General features: G+C 44.6%; 1 protein-coding gene across 1 annotated transcript; it reads left to right on the top strand.

Moving 5' to 3' along the window:
* The first annotated feature begins 1,186 nt into the window (after positions 1-1,186).
* Positions 1,187-10,711, top strand: LOC115324257 (zinc finger protein 41-like). Its single transcript, XM_040210963.2, has 3 exons — positions 1,187-1,196; positions 1,315-1,485; positions 10,182-10,711. The coding sequence occupies exons 1-3, from the start codon at positions 1,187-1,189 to the stop codon at positions 10,655-10,657; spliced, it is 657 nt and encodes a 218-aa protein (XP_040066897.2). The 3' UTR covers positions 10,658-10,711.
* The last annotated feature ends 7,020 nt before the right edge of the window (positions 10,712-17,731 follow it).

The raw sequence follows: 17,731 nt of genomic DNA, 5'->3' as shown, positions 1-17,731 counted from the left end.
GGTCAGTGGTATTTGGCCAAAACATTCACACTTGGAAATGGTATAGTCACATAGGACTTATTTTTTTCGCGTACTTCAGACTGAAATTTCTCGCGGGTACTCCAAACTTACAAACGTTGTCATTATCTATTCCCTGTTTAATTTCGAAAGTGGCCTGGAGTTCTTTTTTTCTTGAACTGTACTGCAAATGCGCGTTTTCCTGTTTGTTGCATTATTTTTTTCTCGTTTCTGCGTCGTAATTCGTAATCATTTACTGAGCAGTTTAATCAAGTAATGAATAGCCAACTAGACCAATTCCCAGCACTAGTGCCCTTCAGTTTTAGTTTTGCTCATAAATGTGATGATATTTTAGCCCAGGTATCATAACTTTGTGTTTGCGACTGTTTATTAATCTTCATTCTTCTGAACCTTGCAGGACGAACGATCCGGAAATCCTCTCGTAACGAAAGACGGCCAGCCAGGTCAACCTATGGCAGTGCCAGACCTTTCGGCTATGCTTTTCCCCAGATGAATGGGACCGACTAGTCGGAACAAATAGGGAATGGCCTCAGCTCAGCGAACTACATGCAACATTTCCATTATCTTCCCTACCTTTGTTCGCCGACACAGCACGCATGTTTGTTTTGTTGACCTGTAATTCTCAGAACCTATGGCGGTGATACACCGTACAGTTGTTGCTTTTCTAGCATGCCTGCCTTTTTTCAGCACTACGAAGCAGGAGCGTTGTAACTAAACCACGCTCCTTTATCGTACCCAGTTGTGTCTTCCTCGATTCGTGTGGGTCTGTATGGACGTACTCGCTTACCGCATGTTTAAAGGTGAAGTCAAACCTTTGACTCACGTGCTTAATAGAGAATTATCACTTTTATGTTTGGTTCACGTGCGTTTTTTAGAATCGACTTTTTCAGGACATTCAGTATCCAGTTATTATGCATTGAACCATGGCTAAAAGCGCCAAAAGGAGGTACACAAGATAGAAGACAAACACAAGCGCTTCTTCTATCTTGTGTACGTCTTTTTAGCGCTTTTAACATGCATGGTTCAATACAGTCAACACCAACCATCCCAACAACAAGTTCTTTTACAGTTATCATGCTCGTGTTTTTTCGTGATATTATTATTTTACCTTTTGAATTACACCGCAATACGAATGTAAACCCCTGATTTTCTCTACTTTATCTGCAAGATGTGTCTCTGTTTGCTTGTTCCTTAAATTTGTTCTGGTTGGGCTTCTCTGTTAGTGTAGTATATGTAAAAAGAGCCTGCAATTAACAGAAATTTGACCTTCACGCCTAATAAAAAATGCCCACGCAGCATTCGACTACGAATGGCAGAGAACGGACTGCGAGGACGAGGGGGCGAAGCTCTCATTTCAAGGAGCCGAATTCCATTGGCAACCATGGAAGTCGGACCAGGAGGAGAGGACGGACGGCGGTGCGACTTCTGCCCCCAATCTTATGGTGCCCACAGAACTAACAACACCAGGTATGAGAAGACGCTCACGGGACAACACTCATCCAGCTTCGCACCTTCTTAGGACACCCTCAAGGATTCATGGGATCCACACGGATAGAAAACTTTTCTAGGCTAGCGCTTTCCAGAAGGTGGAAAAAGTGATGAGTCTGATGGTGTACACAAAGTTTCCCTCACGTGGACACTTCATTAAGTTTTAACTAGCCGCCTACATCAGACAAAAAATTGTACTACAACAAAATTCAAAGTTGTTTTTATTAGGAATGGGGAGGGGGGGGGGGGGGGTTAAAGGTGTTACAGTCCCAAGTCTAAGAACTACAACCCAAGTGAAAGTAAACAAACAAACTGGGCTCTACAGAAGGAACATTCAGTCCGAGCACTCGAAGTTTCAATAGGTACATATTATTTGATATGAGATAAATGTACTGTGCTGACTTGTTTATTATATCACAAAATTATCTTTTTTCCTTTAGTTGCGGTTCACCCAGTAGCTCTCGCAAATACTATCAATTCTTTTTGGTGCATGAAATCGCCCAAAAAAGGTTTGGCTGCTCTAAATGATTGAAGCTTTTCTAACAACAATACTTGTGTCGCCGAAGTTTAGCTTTAGACTGGTAAATATCCATATCAATGTCGATTTAAAACATTGTTTTTCGCTGTTTCAGATTATTTTACTAGCCTTTTGAATGCTATATTGTGTAATCTAATAATATGCACCCTAAAAAAAGCCAGTGTGACTACTTTCCTGCACAGCACTCGGAGAGCCATTCACCACAACTTACAGAGGAGACTCGGCGAATGACGATGCCGAAACACATGTTTAGACCAAAAAACGGAGTGAGATTTGTGACATTAAGCATTGCAAAACGTCACGCTTGCATTGCTTCATGTCACAACTCATACTGCGTATTTTTGTCTAAACATATGTTTCGGCATCATCATTCGCTGAGCTGCCTCTGTAAATTTCGGTGATTGGCTCCTCGAGTGTTGTGCAAGAAAGTAGAAGCACGGGCTTTTCTTAGAGTGTGTGGTTGTGAATAAGTCTCTTTCAGCCTTACTTAATATACAGTCGCAAATATTAGGAATGTCAACAAGCTATCACCAAGAGCTCCGTGCTGGCAGTGTTATGCAGACGCAGAAGGAAGTTTTAGTAGACGGTTTCCGCAGCACGCTAAGCACCCGTATAGCGTTCCATAATCCGCCACATGACCTTCAACCATGTAGACAACGTTGGTGTCGCGCACGCGCAGCTGCGGCGTTTTCTTAATGGATACCGTAGCGGAGGAGAAAAACGATCTACTACGACTTCTTAGTGTTGTAGAAAAGTAATGAAATACGTAACTCGTTACTTGCAAAATAAAAGAACGCGTTATTTTTACCGTTACAGAAAAGGTAATGGACGTTACTTTTGCGTAACTTTTTATGTATAAATTAACAATAACAATGTTTTCTGCGCTCTTTTTTTTTTTTTTTTTGCAGCGTTTTTTTTTTTTTTTTTACATTGGGATAACTGGAGCGGGCGTTGAGGTTTTTCTAAAGTGGAACTTTTTGCTTCCGGAAAGGACAGAAAAATTTTTAAAATATGTGGAATGAGTACAATAATTAATGACTTCGATCATATTCTACGTTCCAGCTTAACTCCAGACGCAACCGACGCTACGAGCTAATGGGACCAGTAAAGCAGCGGCAAAATCGCAAGTCACTGGGTCTCTTTTGTAATTATAATTGGGGTTCAGCTTGTAGTGTCAGCTACAAGCTGACACTACAATATTCCAGAGCCGTCTTTGTCTGCATTCCGTCTAGCCACCGATCTCTTTCTGTGGCCTTAACTTTCTTCTTAAAGGGCAACTCCGCTCAATTCCGAAAAATTTAGGCTTCCTTGTGATTCACGTTCACAAAGCACTACTAAACAACTCTACGTCTTTGGATTCGCGAAATGTGGAATATTATTTGTGTAATCCTAATTTAAACATCAGCAGATACCGAAACCGAAACTTTGGTTGCGTCAGGCAACATTGGTCTCGGGTCGTCAGAGTCATGGTCACGTGACGTCGAACCACGTGGTCTTGTGACGTTCGGGAAGGAGCGAGAAACAGGACACGCGACGCGGGCAGGTCTTTTTTTTTAAATTATTATTGGACGCGGATAGGTCGCTTCGCATGGCGTGGACGGTGATGGCTCGGGGCAGAGGAGGAAGGGGAGAAGACGAAAGAGGAGAAGGGGAGCGGAAAAACAGACCGATAAGCGCGCAGAGCAGCGCAAACTAGCAAACTAGCGCATCCGTGTTACGATGATCACGTGAACGCCCGGTCAGCCAACACCGGGAGGAGAAACTCATGACGTCATCGTTCAATTTCGCTCTGAGAAGTAAAAACAAACAAAACGTGAGAATGACGTACACATGCCTCTGACGTAGTGGTTCAACGTTGGCCGCTCCAACTCCGTGGCAATAGGGAGTTTTCGTAGACCGCGCTGCCCCCTCCGCTAAGCCTTCCGCAACGAAGAAGTTGCTATTGCGCCTGCGCGCCGATAGCCTTGACTGTGGAGTTCCCGCTATTGTAGCGGATTGCGGAGGGCCTTGCGGAACGGCGAAAACGATCTACGAAAACTCCCTATTGACTGCGCTGATGATTGCGCCTCGCGCCACACGCTAGACTTGGCAGATTTCGGCGACTTGGCTCGCTTGAAGGTTTGCTGGTCTGTTTATTAAATATATAAACGCAATTAGATCGTAATATTTGACATGGAGTCTTCCTATATGATACTGAAGAGGGCTACATAGTTTTCTAAATATCAAAAATGAAGCGGAGTTGCCCTTTAACTGAGACCTGCTTTTGCGTATCTCCACTATAGCCTAAAAACTTTCCTCTCAATTTCCTAGTGCGCTGTCTCCACTTTGTGTCTATGCTCCTCATGTACAAATAGCTGAAAACCTTTCGTGCCCATTGGTCCCCATCCATCTGCCTCAACCGATCCTCAAATTCTATCTTGCTCACCGCTTCCCTGCTCGCAAAAGACGCCCATCCCATGTCTTCTTGCACTCCCAGGTTTGGCGTTTTGCAATGTGCCCCCAAAGCCAGCCTACCTACTCCGCGCTGTTTTATTTCTAGTCTTGCATGCACTTAGGATTTTATGAACAGCACTGCGTTTCCAAGAGTCAAGCCAGGAACCATGACCCTTTTCCAAATCTCTCTCACCACCTCATACCTGTTGTAATTCCAAAGTGCTCTATTTTTCATTACAGCCGCATTTCTGTTGCCCTTACCTATTATATACTTTTCATGCTCACTGAGATATTCTGCACCGTCACATCTCCATACTCCTAGATACTTGTATTTACTAGCTCTCTCAACTGTGATATTCTGTATTTTCAGCCTCTCAACTTCATCATTGTTAAAAATCATGACTGCTGATTTTTCACTACTGAATTCTAAACCTAATTCCTCTCCTTCCTTACCACAGATGCTCAATAATTCCTACAACTCTGTCCTGTTGTTAGCCATTAGCACAATATCATCCGCATACATCAAACCCGGTAAGGATTTCTGAATTTTTTGGCCTAACTTACTGTACGAAAGGTCGAATCCAAGCCCACTCTTCTCTAGTCTATCCTCCAATCCTCTCAGATACAACATAAACAGCAAAGGCGATAACGGGCACCTCTGCCTAAGGCCTCGTCTTATCTCTATTTTCCCCGTCACCTTTCATTCCCATGTTATAATCACCTTATTATCTTTGTCAATGTTCCTTAATAGGGCTGTTGGTCCTTCATCTAGGTTTAAGCTCTCCAGTATGTCCCACAGGTTCCTTTGGTTCACATTGTCATAGGCACCCTTAATATCCAGAAATGCCAGCCAGAGCTCTCTGTTTTGTTTTTGCGCTATTTCTATACACTGTGTTAGAGAAAATATATTGTCCTCCAACCTTCTTTGTTTCCGAAACTCATTCTGTAACTCGCCCAGTATGCCCTCGCAATCTACCCACTCCTCCAGTCTGTTCTTTATAATCTGCATTACCAACCTGTAAATAACTGGTGTCATGATTATGGGGCGATAATTCCTAATATCAGACTTATCTCCCTTTCCCTTATATATCATACTCATCCTACTAAGCCTCCATTTATCTGGAATATTTCCTTTTGTTATCATAGTGCTCACTACCTCCCTTAGTTTTGCCTTATATTTAGGACCGAAATTCTTTACCAGCTTGATTGGGATCCCATCTGTGCCTGTCGATGTGCCACTAGGGACTCTTCGTTCCGCCTTTTCCCATTCTCTTTGTCCAAAATCCGCGATGTTACAAGCTGGACTGCTACTTTCTTCGGTTCTCCTATCTTCCACATGTACCCGTTCCCGAAATTTCTCCTCCATCACTGCTCCTATATATCTAGGGTTGGTCGTTTTCGGGTAAAACCCGATTTTACCAGACTTTTACACCCCGAACATGTTTCAGGAAAATCGGGTTAAACCCGATTTCTCCCCGAATTCCAAAACCACATAACCAACCTCTTTATTTTTACGCCGCACGGAGTTTGCCGTGCACACACGCTATCTACCCTACTTCGGGACAACAGTGACCTGTAGTTCGTTTCGCAAGCTGCGTGCAGCACTGTGGACGCTACACGGCTCTCAACCAACCGCCCAACGAGCGCGCCTAACTCACCGTGGCGTACGGAGGCCGGCTGAGGAAAAGCGTTGGGGCCTCGGAGGGACATTTCCGTCCCCCCGCTGTGCATGCGGAACCGCCTCGGCACGCCACGTAGCTTCGGCTATGCTGCACGCAGCTTGTGAAATGCACTATCAATCCCCCTTCGATCGTCGAGGTGTCGACTACCAACAGGGTCTCTCGGGTAGCATGGCCATCGCGCTGACGTCCAACCTTTCTCACGAAGAACGTTCGAGCTAGTCAGTCGCGTAAACAGATCAGGAAAACTTAACAAGTTTAGTTCATAGCAAAATATTTGATCGAAGACGACCGTCCCTCGAACGGTCGGGATTTTCGTTGGCACCTGAGAGAGAGGAGGATTCCTTGGGCGGTACTTCCCTTGAAGCGACCGACGGTAGTCGAAGCTAGAAAACCCTGATGTCCCCCCCCCCCCCCTCCCCATTTACCAGCCTGAAACACATCCCTAGTTTTAACGCATTAGCAATAAACAGCTCGTCATACCCTCCAATAACAAAAAAAAACTAATGTATTATTGAGTACACCCGTGTATTTAACCCGAAAAAACCCGAATTACCGAATGTTTCCTAAAAAAAACCCGATTTCTCCCCGATTATCAGCCTGAAAAATAGCACCCGATTTTTACTTCCCGAATTTAGAAAAATATAAAACCCGAAAACGAACAACCCTATATATATCGTATCACACCATCCCCCTCTAATTGATTTCCCTGATGCGCGAGTATGAACCTCTGTCTAGCTTGCGTCGTTTCACCGAGTGAGTTCAAGTACTCCCAAAACTTCTTAGCTGCGTTTCTATCTTTCTTGCTTACATTGCTCATCCATTCCTCACCTTTTCTCTGAATTTTCGCATTGATCAAACTGGATGCCTCTCGGCGACATGTTATGAAAGTGTCCCATTTTCTCTTTACTTCCGTTTCTTAATCCCCACTGCGCTTGGAGTACCTGCGTTCTCTAGAGGCTTCTTGACGTTTTTGTATCGCTTGCTTCACTTCTTTGTCCCACCAGCTTTTGGGTCTATGTCCTTGCTTCCCCTTTCTTTTGCTCTAAACTTTGTCTAGTTTCACAGCAAAAAGCCTGGTTAGGCTCTCATAGGTCCAATCTGTATACCGTTGCCCTGAAACTGCTTCCTGTATTCTTTTAGCAACTATTTCCAACTCTTTGTCGCTGCAGAAAGTTTGCTTTGAATTATGTTTTATAGTTTCAGAATTTACTTTGCTGGCAAAATTCAGCTTAATACGCTGTGATCACTACCAAGACTTTTGGAACCTTCTTCATCTATTTTCATTACTTGTAACTCACCATATATTTTGTGTGACATGAGTACGTAATCTATAGTTGAATGTAGATTGCCAGTTTCCCACGTTATGTGCCCGTCGCACTTCTGACTGGTATTCCATAAAACTAAGTCATATTTTTCTACCAGTTCTAGTAATGTGCTTCCAGTTGAGTCCGTATACTCATCCAGACACTCGATATGGGCATTCATGTCTCCCATAATAATTATTCCAGAACCTTACCCTAGCTCACTAATGTCTCTTGATGTGCAATCAATCATTTTTTTCTTTTCCTCTTTAGCACCTGTCCCTGTCCATAAGTAAACAACTCTAAGGACTGTTGATTATCCAGCGACTTTTTCTTTCAGCCACAAATGTTCAGCGCACTCCTTTCTGGTCCTTTGAAAGTTCATATTCTTCTTAATAAATGCTCCAATTCCACCTCCCTTTCTCGTTCCCCCCCCCCCCCCCCCCCTTTGTTGCATTGTTGAACACACATAGTCATGGCTGCAAGGTGGCTGCTCTATGTGTCTGAGATGTGTTTCCACAAACCCATACACCATTAAATCCTCCTTTCTTAGTTTCCCATCTTAACCTATTTCTACCACGCTGCATGTTAATATATCCAATGTCTGATTGTGCTGTTTGTTTATACTTGTTCTTTTACGTTTTCTCCTATTTTTAACCCTGGGGGCCTCTCCTGACTTTGTTGGGTTTTCAGTTACTTCAGTGCCCCCAGGGCCCTCGGTCCCTCCAAGAAAGCAGTCACCGTGCGACCCATCCTATCCCCCACCCTGTAACCCGTGGCCTCACTGTAGTGAATGCTATCTGCAAAAGGGCGGGAAACAGCGTCGTACACTTCCCTGTTTACTTCCATTACGTCGTACCGAAAGTGTCGACTCATACCCTAATTACTGTGTTTGCTTCGACAACCCTCCCCTCCGTTGCCCCGGACTGCCGCCAAACTTCTGGAATGGTGCACACAACCACGTGCACATTCTCAGACACGTCCCTCAGCTTACGCATTCCCACGTTTAGCTGCTTTCCAAAATTCTGGCTCCTACCCTTGAGCACATCATTAAGCCCCGCATGAACTATTACTAGGTTTCTTCTCTCCCGGCTATCCCACACCCCCTCACGTGCTGCGGTCATAGCATCCACCATGCACTTCCCTGGCTGGACCTCTACGGTTACCCTCTGGTCTCCCTTCGCCGTGTTATGCACACCCCTCTTAACCCGTGCTACGTTAGAGCTCCCCGCTACCAGTACCCTAGATCCCCCTGGTACCTCCACGCCTTTGTCCTGCAACTTATCTCCTGTCACCTGACTGCCCGACACCTGCTGCTCGAAGGCGCCATTGACCTGAGTGTCACTCAGCTCTCCAGCGTCGTCGAGCCCGCCAGCCAACAGGCTGGACTCCCGACCACCAGTGACCCCAGCCTGCAAACTGCCGGTTCGTCCCGCTAGAACTGACACTTCCTCCTTTCTTCCCTCGCTACTCTCACTCGCTCGAATTCAAACAGAGCCTACTTTGCGAAACTAACTTCAACTGCTGCTGTTCAAACCGGTTCAAACCTAATACTGCTACCGCATAGTCACGTCCAATCAACTCTCAAAAAAGAGAGAAAAAAGAACAAAAACTGGCACTTAGCTTCGGATGCTCGAGGAGAACCAGGAAACACGTCCGCTCACTTGTCGATATACCCGCCACCAAGCGGTGGAAAAGGCGGCGCATGCTAGAAAGCTGTCGTGGGATCAGGCGCCGACGCGCGCCGCGCACTGCTGTGAAGCGGCGAGCGTAGAAAGGTTCTGGATGTACTCGGCGGCGCTGCGGTCGTATGTGCTTGAGGATCCGAGCCGCTCCGAGCATTCCGAAGGCCTTCGGCGAGCAGGTTTGGCTTGCGGTTCATCCGTTTAGCAGTTTGGCAGCGCTAAGTGGCTCCCGTTCTGAACTGGTCTTTACCCCGTGTTTACGGTCGTTTGTGGCCTATGAAGTGTCATGCCGCAACCCGCTTCATCCTTGCGATCCAGCACATGCTTTAGTGGCGCCCTATCAAGCCGTAGAGACGGAGTGCGGCAGCCGTGAGAGCTCCCTCAGCTCACTACCCCTCTTGTAGTTCACGGCCACCCAAGCCAGGACCAGGGACGTCATGAAGGAAGTTACTATGTTCAGTGCGCTCATGTTCGGTGCAAATAAAAAACCAGTCAAGAGGTCGTTGCAGGGCCCCTTTAAGGTAAAATTAAGTATAAAAAGGCGCAAAAAACGTAAGCGTACTTTTTCAGGTTTTCGGAAAAATATGTATCGGGTAATGTCGCTACGTTATCCGTCACTTTAAATAAGTAACGTAAGTACGTCACCCGTTGCTGTCTTAAAAAAGTAAAGGTCACGTTACGTTACTGACAAAAAGGCGTTACCGGTAATGACGTTACTTTTAACGCTTAGCACCAACACTGTGCAGCGGCGGCCGCGGCGGCTTGAGCTCCCTTTCGCACTTGGTTAGCAGAACGCGCAAGCCACCACAGCTTTTGTACCGTGGGGCTGCCAGATTCAAGTCTTTAACGATCGGCTGTAGACCTTTACAACCATCGCGAATGAACGTTTTAACATCTCAAATGAATAAATACCTACTTTAGACCGTACCGGCACGATGTAGGTATTCATTACCATGTTCATTAGGTACTCGAAATTCATGTTCACAACGATAAAAACAGCTCCGACCTCTTTTGCTTTGTTGCGTCTTCCCAACAGACTGGATCGAAGAATACAATGGCGACGAAGTGGATATCTTTGAGCGTGACAGCCGCACGGGTGACAGCTCTCCTCAGACCGATTGGCCGGGCCCACACAAGCAGCAGACGCACCGACGACTGAACAATCACCCGTGCCGCTTCTGTCCTCACTCAAGCTCTTCCGCAACGGATGTCGCCATCCACGAGAGGACACACACTGGCGAGAGGCTCTTCAGTTGTGGTGTCTGCGAGAGAACGTTCGCGCATAAGCCTAACTTGACAGCTCACGTTAGAATTCACACCGGAGAGAAGCCGTTCAAGTGCAACACGTGCAGCAGGGCATTTACTCAGAAAGGCAGTTTGGCGAATCATGAGAGGACTCACACAGGAGAGAAGCCGTACAGGTGCGAGACCTGCAGCAGAGCGTTTACGACTAATAGCGGTTTACACCAACATCGGAATATGCATCACAAGCAGTCTTGTACACGTTACTAAAAAAAGGTAATCGATTACAATTACTATTACTCTTGGCTAAAAAGTATTCAATTAGATTACTTGATTACTCGACGGCAAAAGTAATTGGACATTACTTAAAGAAGTAATCGTTACTTTTCCTATTACTTTATTGTGTGAAGACGCATCTTTAGCGCTCATAACAATGAACTACTTCCAACCTGTGTTTCACATTTGCACAAGTATTGGAGAAGAAAAACTGGCTCCCTCTTTGTGGTCGTTGCACCTCCTCAATGCGGACACAGGCATAGAATTCGTTTGAAGACGTTTAATGATTTGGGCGTTCGCCAGTGCGTGTGTGTGTGTGGGGCGGGGGGGGGGGGGGGGGGGGGGAGCGGAGCGGAGGGGGTTCGAGATCTTGTTAAGCTTGAGCAAGGGTTGTCGCTCAAAGTTTGCGTCGCTCATTTTATTATTCACATGTGGATGAGCTCGCATGTTATACAAAAGAGCAGCAGCTCTAGGATTTGAAACGGATCATATATAGTCATCTTGTAAACCCTGAGATGGGGAACGATAAAAAAACGGACGAACACAACAAAATCTCAGGGTTTACACTCTCTCACTTTTTTTTTATCGTTCCCCATCTCAGGGTTTACAAGATGACGATTGATTACCAGCTCGCCTGCACTCTCTCACTGCTTACATATATAGTATCCACTAGCGGAAGAAATCGCCCGACCACTTCTCAACTCGAAACATTGCTTGTCACAAAGACCACATAGGGGAAATGGGGAAATATTTCAAATGCCTTTGTTATATTTTGCATCCGCTTCAGGCAATCTTCGGTTCTGGTTCTCCTACGGGCTGCGAGTAGGTACCCTAAGCAGGATTTTTTAATTTTTTTTATTTCTTTGTGTGTGTGCGTGAGGGGGCTAGTTTGAACGAAGGACTCACAAAGCTACATTCTGCTTCCTCAAACTTCGCCCTGAATGGCCTTTGTCACGCACTGTTGCTTCCCTGGGGCTTCCCACTCCCAGTTCCAGCTCGAAAAAAAAAAGAAGAAAAAAAATGGACATTCCACAGAAACTGTAGATAGAAAGAGATTGACCTCGTTTCCTTCAGCTCCGCAAAAATCTTTCTTTTTTCCGTTCGAAAAAAAAAATCAAATTTTATTTTTGTCATTTGATAAAAAAAAAAGGCGTGTGCCGGGGGGGGGGGGGGGGGGGGGTCCCGTGGACAAATTGTAACGGTTATAAGTAATTTTATTACTTAAAAAAATAATCAAATTACTCTTGCGATTACTGCCTAATAAAAGGAATCACCCGATTACAATACTACTCCAAAAAGTAATCGATTACAAGTAATTTGATTACTTGTAATGCGTACGGTACAAGTCTGATCACAAGTGTCCGAAACTCTCACGTGCGTCATAGCTCTGGAGGAATGTAAACGAAATACTCGAGCACCGACGTGTGTTCGTTTCGTTTGGCGATGGACCTGCGGGGTTCTACTGGCGAACAGTGTGTGTTTAGCATTGTTCAAAATATTTCAGCGTGTCATTTATTGTGTAAACAAAAATAAAAATATGATTTTACCTTAGCAGAAACGACCAGGGTTCCTTATTGTACACGAAAAAAAATTACCGGACGCATAGTATTTTTTATTCATTTAGAGAGTCATTAATCAAGGTGCTGCAACAAGAGTTTTTGGGTTGTCTGTAGGAACATGTTGCTTACAAGTCGGCCTACTCATACACAGAAGGTACGAAAGAATAAAATGACTAAGGTCTTTCAATAGCAGAAATCTTGGACATTGCAAATGTTAAGAAAGCATAAGAAAAACAGAGTAATCTGGAGGGGCCAACACAATTTTAAAATATAAAAATAAAATTGCATTGAAAACTGATTAACACACCGATCTAGAAAGTAATACTTTGTGCATTAGTACTGGAAGAGAATATACAAGACTCTACAAGACTAGAAGAATTACGAATGCAATGTTATTTCCTAGTTTATTTCGTAATATTCTTCGTGTTTTTTTGCCGGTTTCAATTGCTGAATTGCGATGACATCATTCAACGTGCTTGCTACAGGAAATACTTGTCTCTATGTCTTTCTTTTGCATATATAATTTTACTTTTTTTTTGCAGATTGACAACGACTGTCTTTGATCATTTAGGATATTCGTACTTTTAGTGCTATTCGTTTGGTATTCATCAAGTTTTACTTGGATTCTTCAGGCCTTTCTTTATTCAAACTTCCTCTTCTAGTAGATGGATCAAATATATTTGTTTTACTAAAGGCATGATTGACTGAATTCTGTTTATTCATGGAAGTAAAAACTGTATAGGCATAATATATTTAAATGTCTTAATCTACGCTGACTACAATGGTTTTCACTATTGTGTGATGCGGCAGAATTGCTGTGGGTGGAGTTGTATTTACAAAGGTATAAAATATATTTATTTTTATTTTTTTACGTATACAGGGAGTTTGTTGGAAAACGGGAAAAATCGCTCCTGCATAAACTAAGCACCACACAGAAAAAAGGTTGATGCCGTAATGGTCTGTGTCAAAGGAAAATTGTTGGAGTTCAATATAAATGGATAATTAATAAGTACTTAAATTGTTATATACTAGTTTTGAAGGCATGGTTTCAATCATAATTTTGCTCGGCATCATCTAAAACTACTAAGCACACGCGCATTGCAATGATTTAAGGTCCGCGCAGCATTTTAAGGCGTTCCTATAAAACGTTCAAATTGGACATGTTTCTGGGTTTCGGTTTCTTATCGGAGCGCACCTCCGCGCGGGCAATCCTGCCCCCCGTGTCTAAAACGCGCAACGTTCGTGCGCCGCCACGCATTGCACGTGAAAGTGCTTCTCAACACTGGCACCGATGTCAAAAAGGCACACCTTATGTGACACTCCGGAGGCTTTTTCTAGCCTACTTGCGATACGTGGCGGCACACGCACGTTGCGCGTCTTATGGTGAATTCCAGTCGTAGATCCGGAGCCCTTTCCAAATCCGCGAGGGAGGCAAAATTCCGCTCCGTGGGACCCGCTCCGAGTCGACGAGGGTAAAAGGAACTCGCATTTTTGGAGCTACCTCCCCCAAGCACCTCTCCCCCACACCCCTCCCCCGCTCGAGCTTGACAAGCCCGCCAACGCCTCAGCCGACTGATCTTTCCTACGTCCAGTGACAACTGTCACTGCTTAGCTGCAGAAATGACACGCCACACAGGCCGGGCACAATTATACGTACCACGGAACCCATGTCACAAATAACGGAGAAGACGTCCGCGTTCGGCATCGTCACATACCTTTCGGCCGCCTCGAAGTGGCGGAGCAGGCACAGCGATTGCCATCGGTGAAGTTCAGATTTCTGGTATGACTTTATTAAACACAGAGGTAACAAACCATCACTTGCACAGTCGTCGCCTAATCAGTGGGCATGGGATCGGCAACATGACGCTGGTCACTTACGCCCTGCGTTTTTGCTTGATTTCTCAAGCTTGTGCCTTGTCGACGTCCCGTGCGTCGGCACTCCTGGATCATCGCGGAAGTGACAGCGGTTTCTTCGACACGTGGAGTGACTTTGAGTTGCATGCGCCCCCCCGATTCGACAAAGCAACATCGACAACAGCGCCACTAACAGCCATCGGTCCCTACTTCTACGAGTGGCAGGACACACGATCCTCCAGTGGGCATGGGATCGGCAACATGACGCTGGTCACTCACGCACTGCGTTTTTGCTTCGTCCAGGTTGGTGAACTTCCATCCTTGCATGCTATAAGAAAACAGGCAACAGGTTTTTAGTTGTCTTCCCATGCCCACATGTGTTTTGTGTACAATTCGCGAGTGTTCCGATGTTTTTTCATTGCTACATGCTTTCGAGATTTGTGGCAACTAACCCGGGCCCCAAGACCAGTCCACGGTCCGATGCTGGTGTTCAGCCCGAGCCCTCGTTGGCTGATATTATGACTCTGTTGCAAAGTTTAAACACTCGCTCGCAAAGCATCGAGAAGGGTCAGGCCGGTTTGATCAAATCGGTGGACGAGATAAAGAAAAATCAAAGGTCAATCAAAGCACAAGTTGCTGACATTGGCACCCGGTTGTCAACTCTAGAATCACGATCAGTCGCGCTAGATGATTTGTCACGGGAGTTCCGAGCCATGCAGCAGACGATCCAAGTAGTTCGGAAAGAGAACATCACCGTAGCAGCGCCAGTCAGTGATTTTGAAGATAGACTGCTTCGTGATAATCTCATATTTCACGGCCTTTCCGATTCACCCTCTGAATCATGGTGCCAAACAGAACAAAAGCTGACGATCTCTTTACTGGAGTGTGCCAACTTTCAGCTAAATCCAGATAACGTTGAGCGAGCACACCGCCTGGGCCTCTTTCATGCCACCAAGTGTCGACCGATCATCATTAAGTTTTCATCATTTAAGATACGGGAAAAGGTGCTGTCATTACGTTCTAGCTTGAGAGCATCGCGTGTTTCGGTCTGTGGAGACTATTGCCCTGAAACGCGTCTGGCAAAGAGAAAATTGATCGAATTTGGGAAAACACAATCTTCTGTTTTTCAATTAGGGTACAACAAATTAATTGTAAACAAAAAATGTTATGTTTATGACGCTTCGGTGGATAGTGTTTATGAAACTGCTTTGACTAACAGCACCCCTGTTCCTTCGAACTTAACTACACCTGTATCTTGTGAGACCGTTCACTCTGAAGAAGTCGTTCATTCCGGTGGTGCCGCTTCTAAAAGAATCGCTCGTTCTGGGGTCACGGTTCATCCTGATAGGAGGGGCGGTGGCCCGCAGTGCACGCGTTAAAATGTATCTGTGCTTTTTACTAACATTCGTAGTGTTATGAGCAAAAGACAGGAACTTCATTCTGTCATTGATTCTTGTGACGCGGATATTGTTGTTTTAACTGAGACTTGGTTATCTGCAATGGTTCGGGACAACGAAATTTTTTATGGTTCCAAGCGTTTCAACGTGTACCGGTGTGACAGAGAGGCTAGAAGTGGAGGTGGTGTACTGATTGCCATTACCGACGCTCTTATCTCGTTCAGTGTGAATGTACCATGTGACCTGGACATTGCTTGGGTGTGTGTGATGAATTTTAAAAGATGCATCCTTGGCATTTGCTACCGTCCTCCTCAGTGTAGCTCCAGCTTTGTAAATAAGTTACATGACGCTATCCATCTTGTAATAACGCGTTTTCCCGACTCCGCAATTTTTCTTTTCGGCGATTTCAATTTCCCTAATATCGTGTGGTTAGACCATTACCCTGTTCCAAGCCTATCCTCATCTCAGTGCAGCGAGTGTGTAAACATGTGTTCAGACTTCAACCTTCGTCAACTAGTTACCCAGCCTACTAGAGTTACTGCGAGCAGTTCAAGTATACTGGACCTAGTCCTTACCACTTGCCTCTACCTTGTCTCGCCGATTTCTTATTTGTCCGGCCTTAGTGACCATTCAGTATCGCACTTTTATTTCAAAGTTCAAAGAACCAAACCTGTTAAAGACGCAAAGCTAATAAGGGATTATAGTAAGGCCAATTTTGCGGCTATTAACGAAGAACTTTGTGTATTTGTGGATTCCTTTTTGCTGAATTTCGACCAGCGCACGGTCCGATATAACTGGAATTTATTTAAAGAAATCGTACACAGACTTACAAATACGTACATTTCATGTCATGTCATGAAATATGTCGTACAGTCGCCATGGTATAACGTTACTCTAAAGAGACTTGCAAATAAAAAGAAGCGTTTGTTCCGTGCGGCAAAAGGCTCAACAAGCGAAAGTCGTTGGACATCCTATAAACTAGCCGAACAAAGTTATAACAATGCTGTTAAAGATGCGAAGTTTTCCTTTTTCACTACAACGTTACTGTCAATGTTAATTAACAACCCTAAACAGTTTTGGAATGTGGTAAATCAAAAGGAAGGTTATTTTGTATCGCTGACAGATGCGGATGGAGAGTTGGTGCCAAGAGATGATTGTGCGAATTTACTGAACGACACATTTTCAAGGGTTTTTTCCGCCGTTGGAGACTGTCCCAACCCGGAATTTCAACCGCCGAACTTTTTCCCAATGTTTCCAATATTAATTGATCCTGAAGGTATAATTAAAATAATTGATTCCCTTAAACTATACTCATCCACTGGTGTTGATGAAATTAATTCACATTTTTTAAAGAGCACTAAGGAATATTCATCTATCATTTTAGCTAAAATTTTTCAGCAGTCCTTAGAGGAACCATGTCTGCCTGATGATTGGAAAGTGGGGAGGGTGGTTCCTCTACACAAGGGCGGGAGTAAGCATTCACCCAACGACTTTCGTCCAATACCTTTAACAAGCGTTCCTTGCAAAATTTTAGAACACGTCATCTACTCCCACCTTGTCAACTTTCTTGATTCTAATGCATTTTTCAGTCTGTACCAACGTGGCTTTCGTAAAACATTTTCCTGTGAAACGCAGCTTCTATCTTTCACTCATAATCTGCATTCCAATCTTGACCGTGGGTACCATGCGGACTGCGTATTCCTTGATTTCTCAAAAGCTTTCGATAACGTCAGTCACCAATTATTGCTTTTTAAGCTGAGTAAACTTAATATTGACTTAAACGTTCTTCAGTGGATTCAACATTTTCTGTCTCATTGCTCACAGTTCGTATCTGTTAATGGCTCTAATTCCCATTTAACACCTGTTAATTCTGGTGTTCCGCAAGGTTCGGTTTTAGGACCATTACTCTTTCTTATTTACATCAATGATCTGCCCGCCATCATTTCATCCTCTGTGTGTTTATTTGCAGATGATTGCGTTATTTACCGGGAAATTTCTACCGACAGTGACACAGCCTTATTGCAGTCAGATCTAATCTCAATATCTAACTGGTGCCGCACGCGGCTAATGGAACCAAACATCACCAAGTGCAAGTCAATGCGTGTGTCCCGTCGTAATGCTGTTTGTCCGACTTATTACCTTAATAGCGCTCCACTGGAGCCCGTGCACTGTTATAAATACCTTGGCATCCACATAGCATCTGATCTTTCATGGAATATTCACATTGAACATGTTATTAACAATGCTAACAGCATGCT

This window comes from Ixodes scapularis, unplaced genomic scaffold, assembly GCF_016920785.2.
Source record: "Ixodes scapularis isolate PalLabHiFi unplaced genomic scaffold, ASM1692078v2 ptg000494l_1__unscaffolded, whole genome shotgun sequence".
NCBI classification, from domain to species: domain Eukaryota; kingdom Metazoa; phylum Arthropoda; class Arachnida; order Ixodida; family Ixodidae; genus Ixodes; species Ixodes scapularis.
The sequence above is the reverse complement of the archived record's forward strand: the minus strand, read 5'-3'. Positions and strand labels throughout refer to the sequence as shown.

What these genes read in the sequence shown, in the direction of transcription:
- LOC115324257 (XM_040210963.2), top strand. An exon ending in CACAGAACTAACAACACCAG is followed by an intron (nt 1,486 to 10,181) that starts GTATGAGAAGAC and finishes TCTTCCCAACAG; the next exon opens with ACTGGATCGAAGAATACAAT.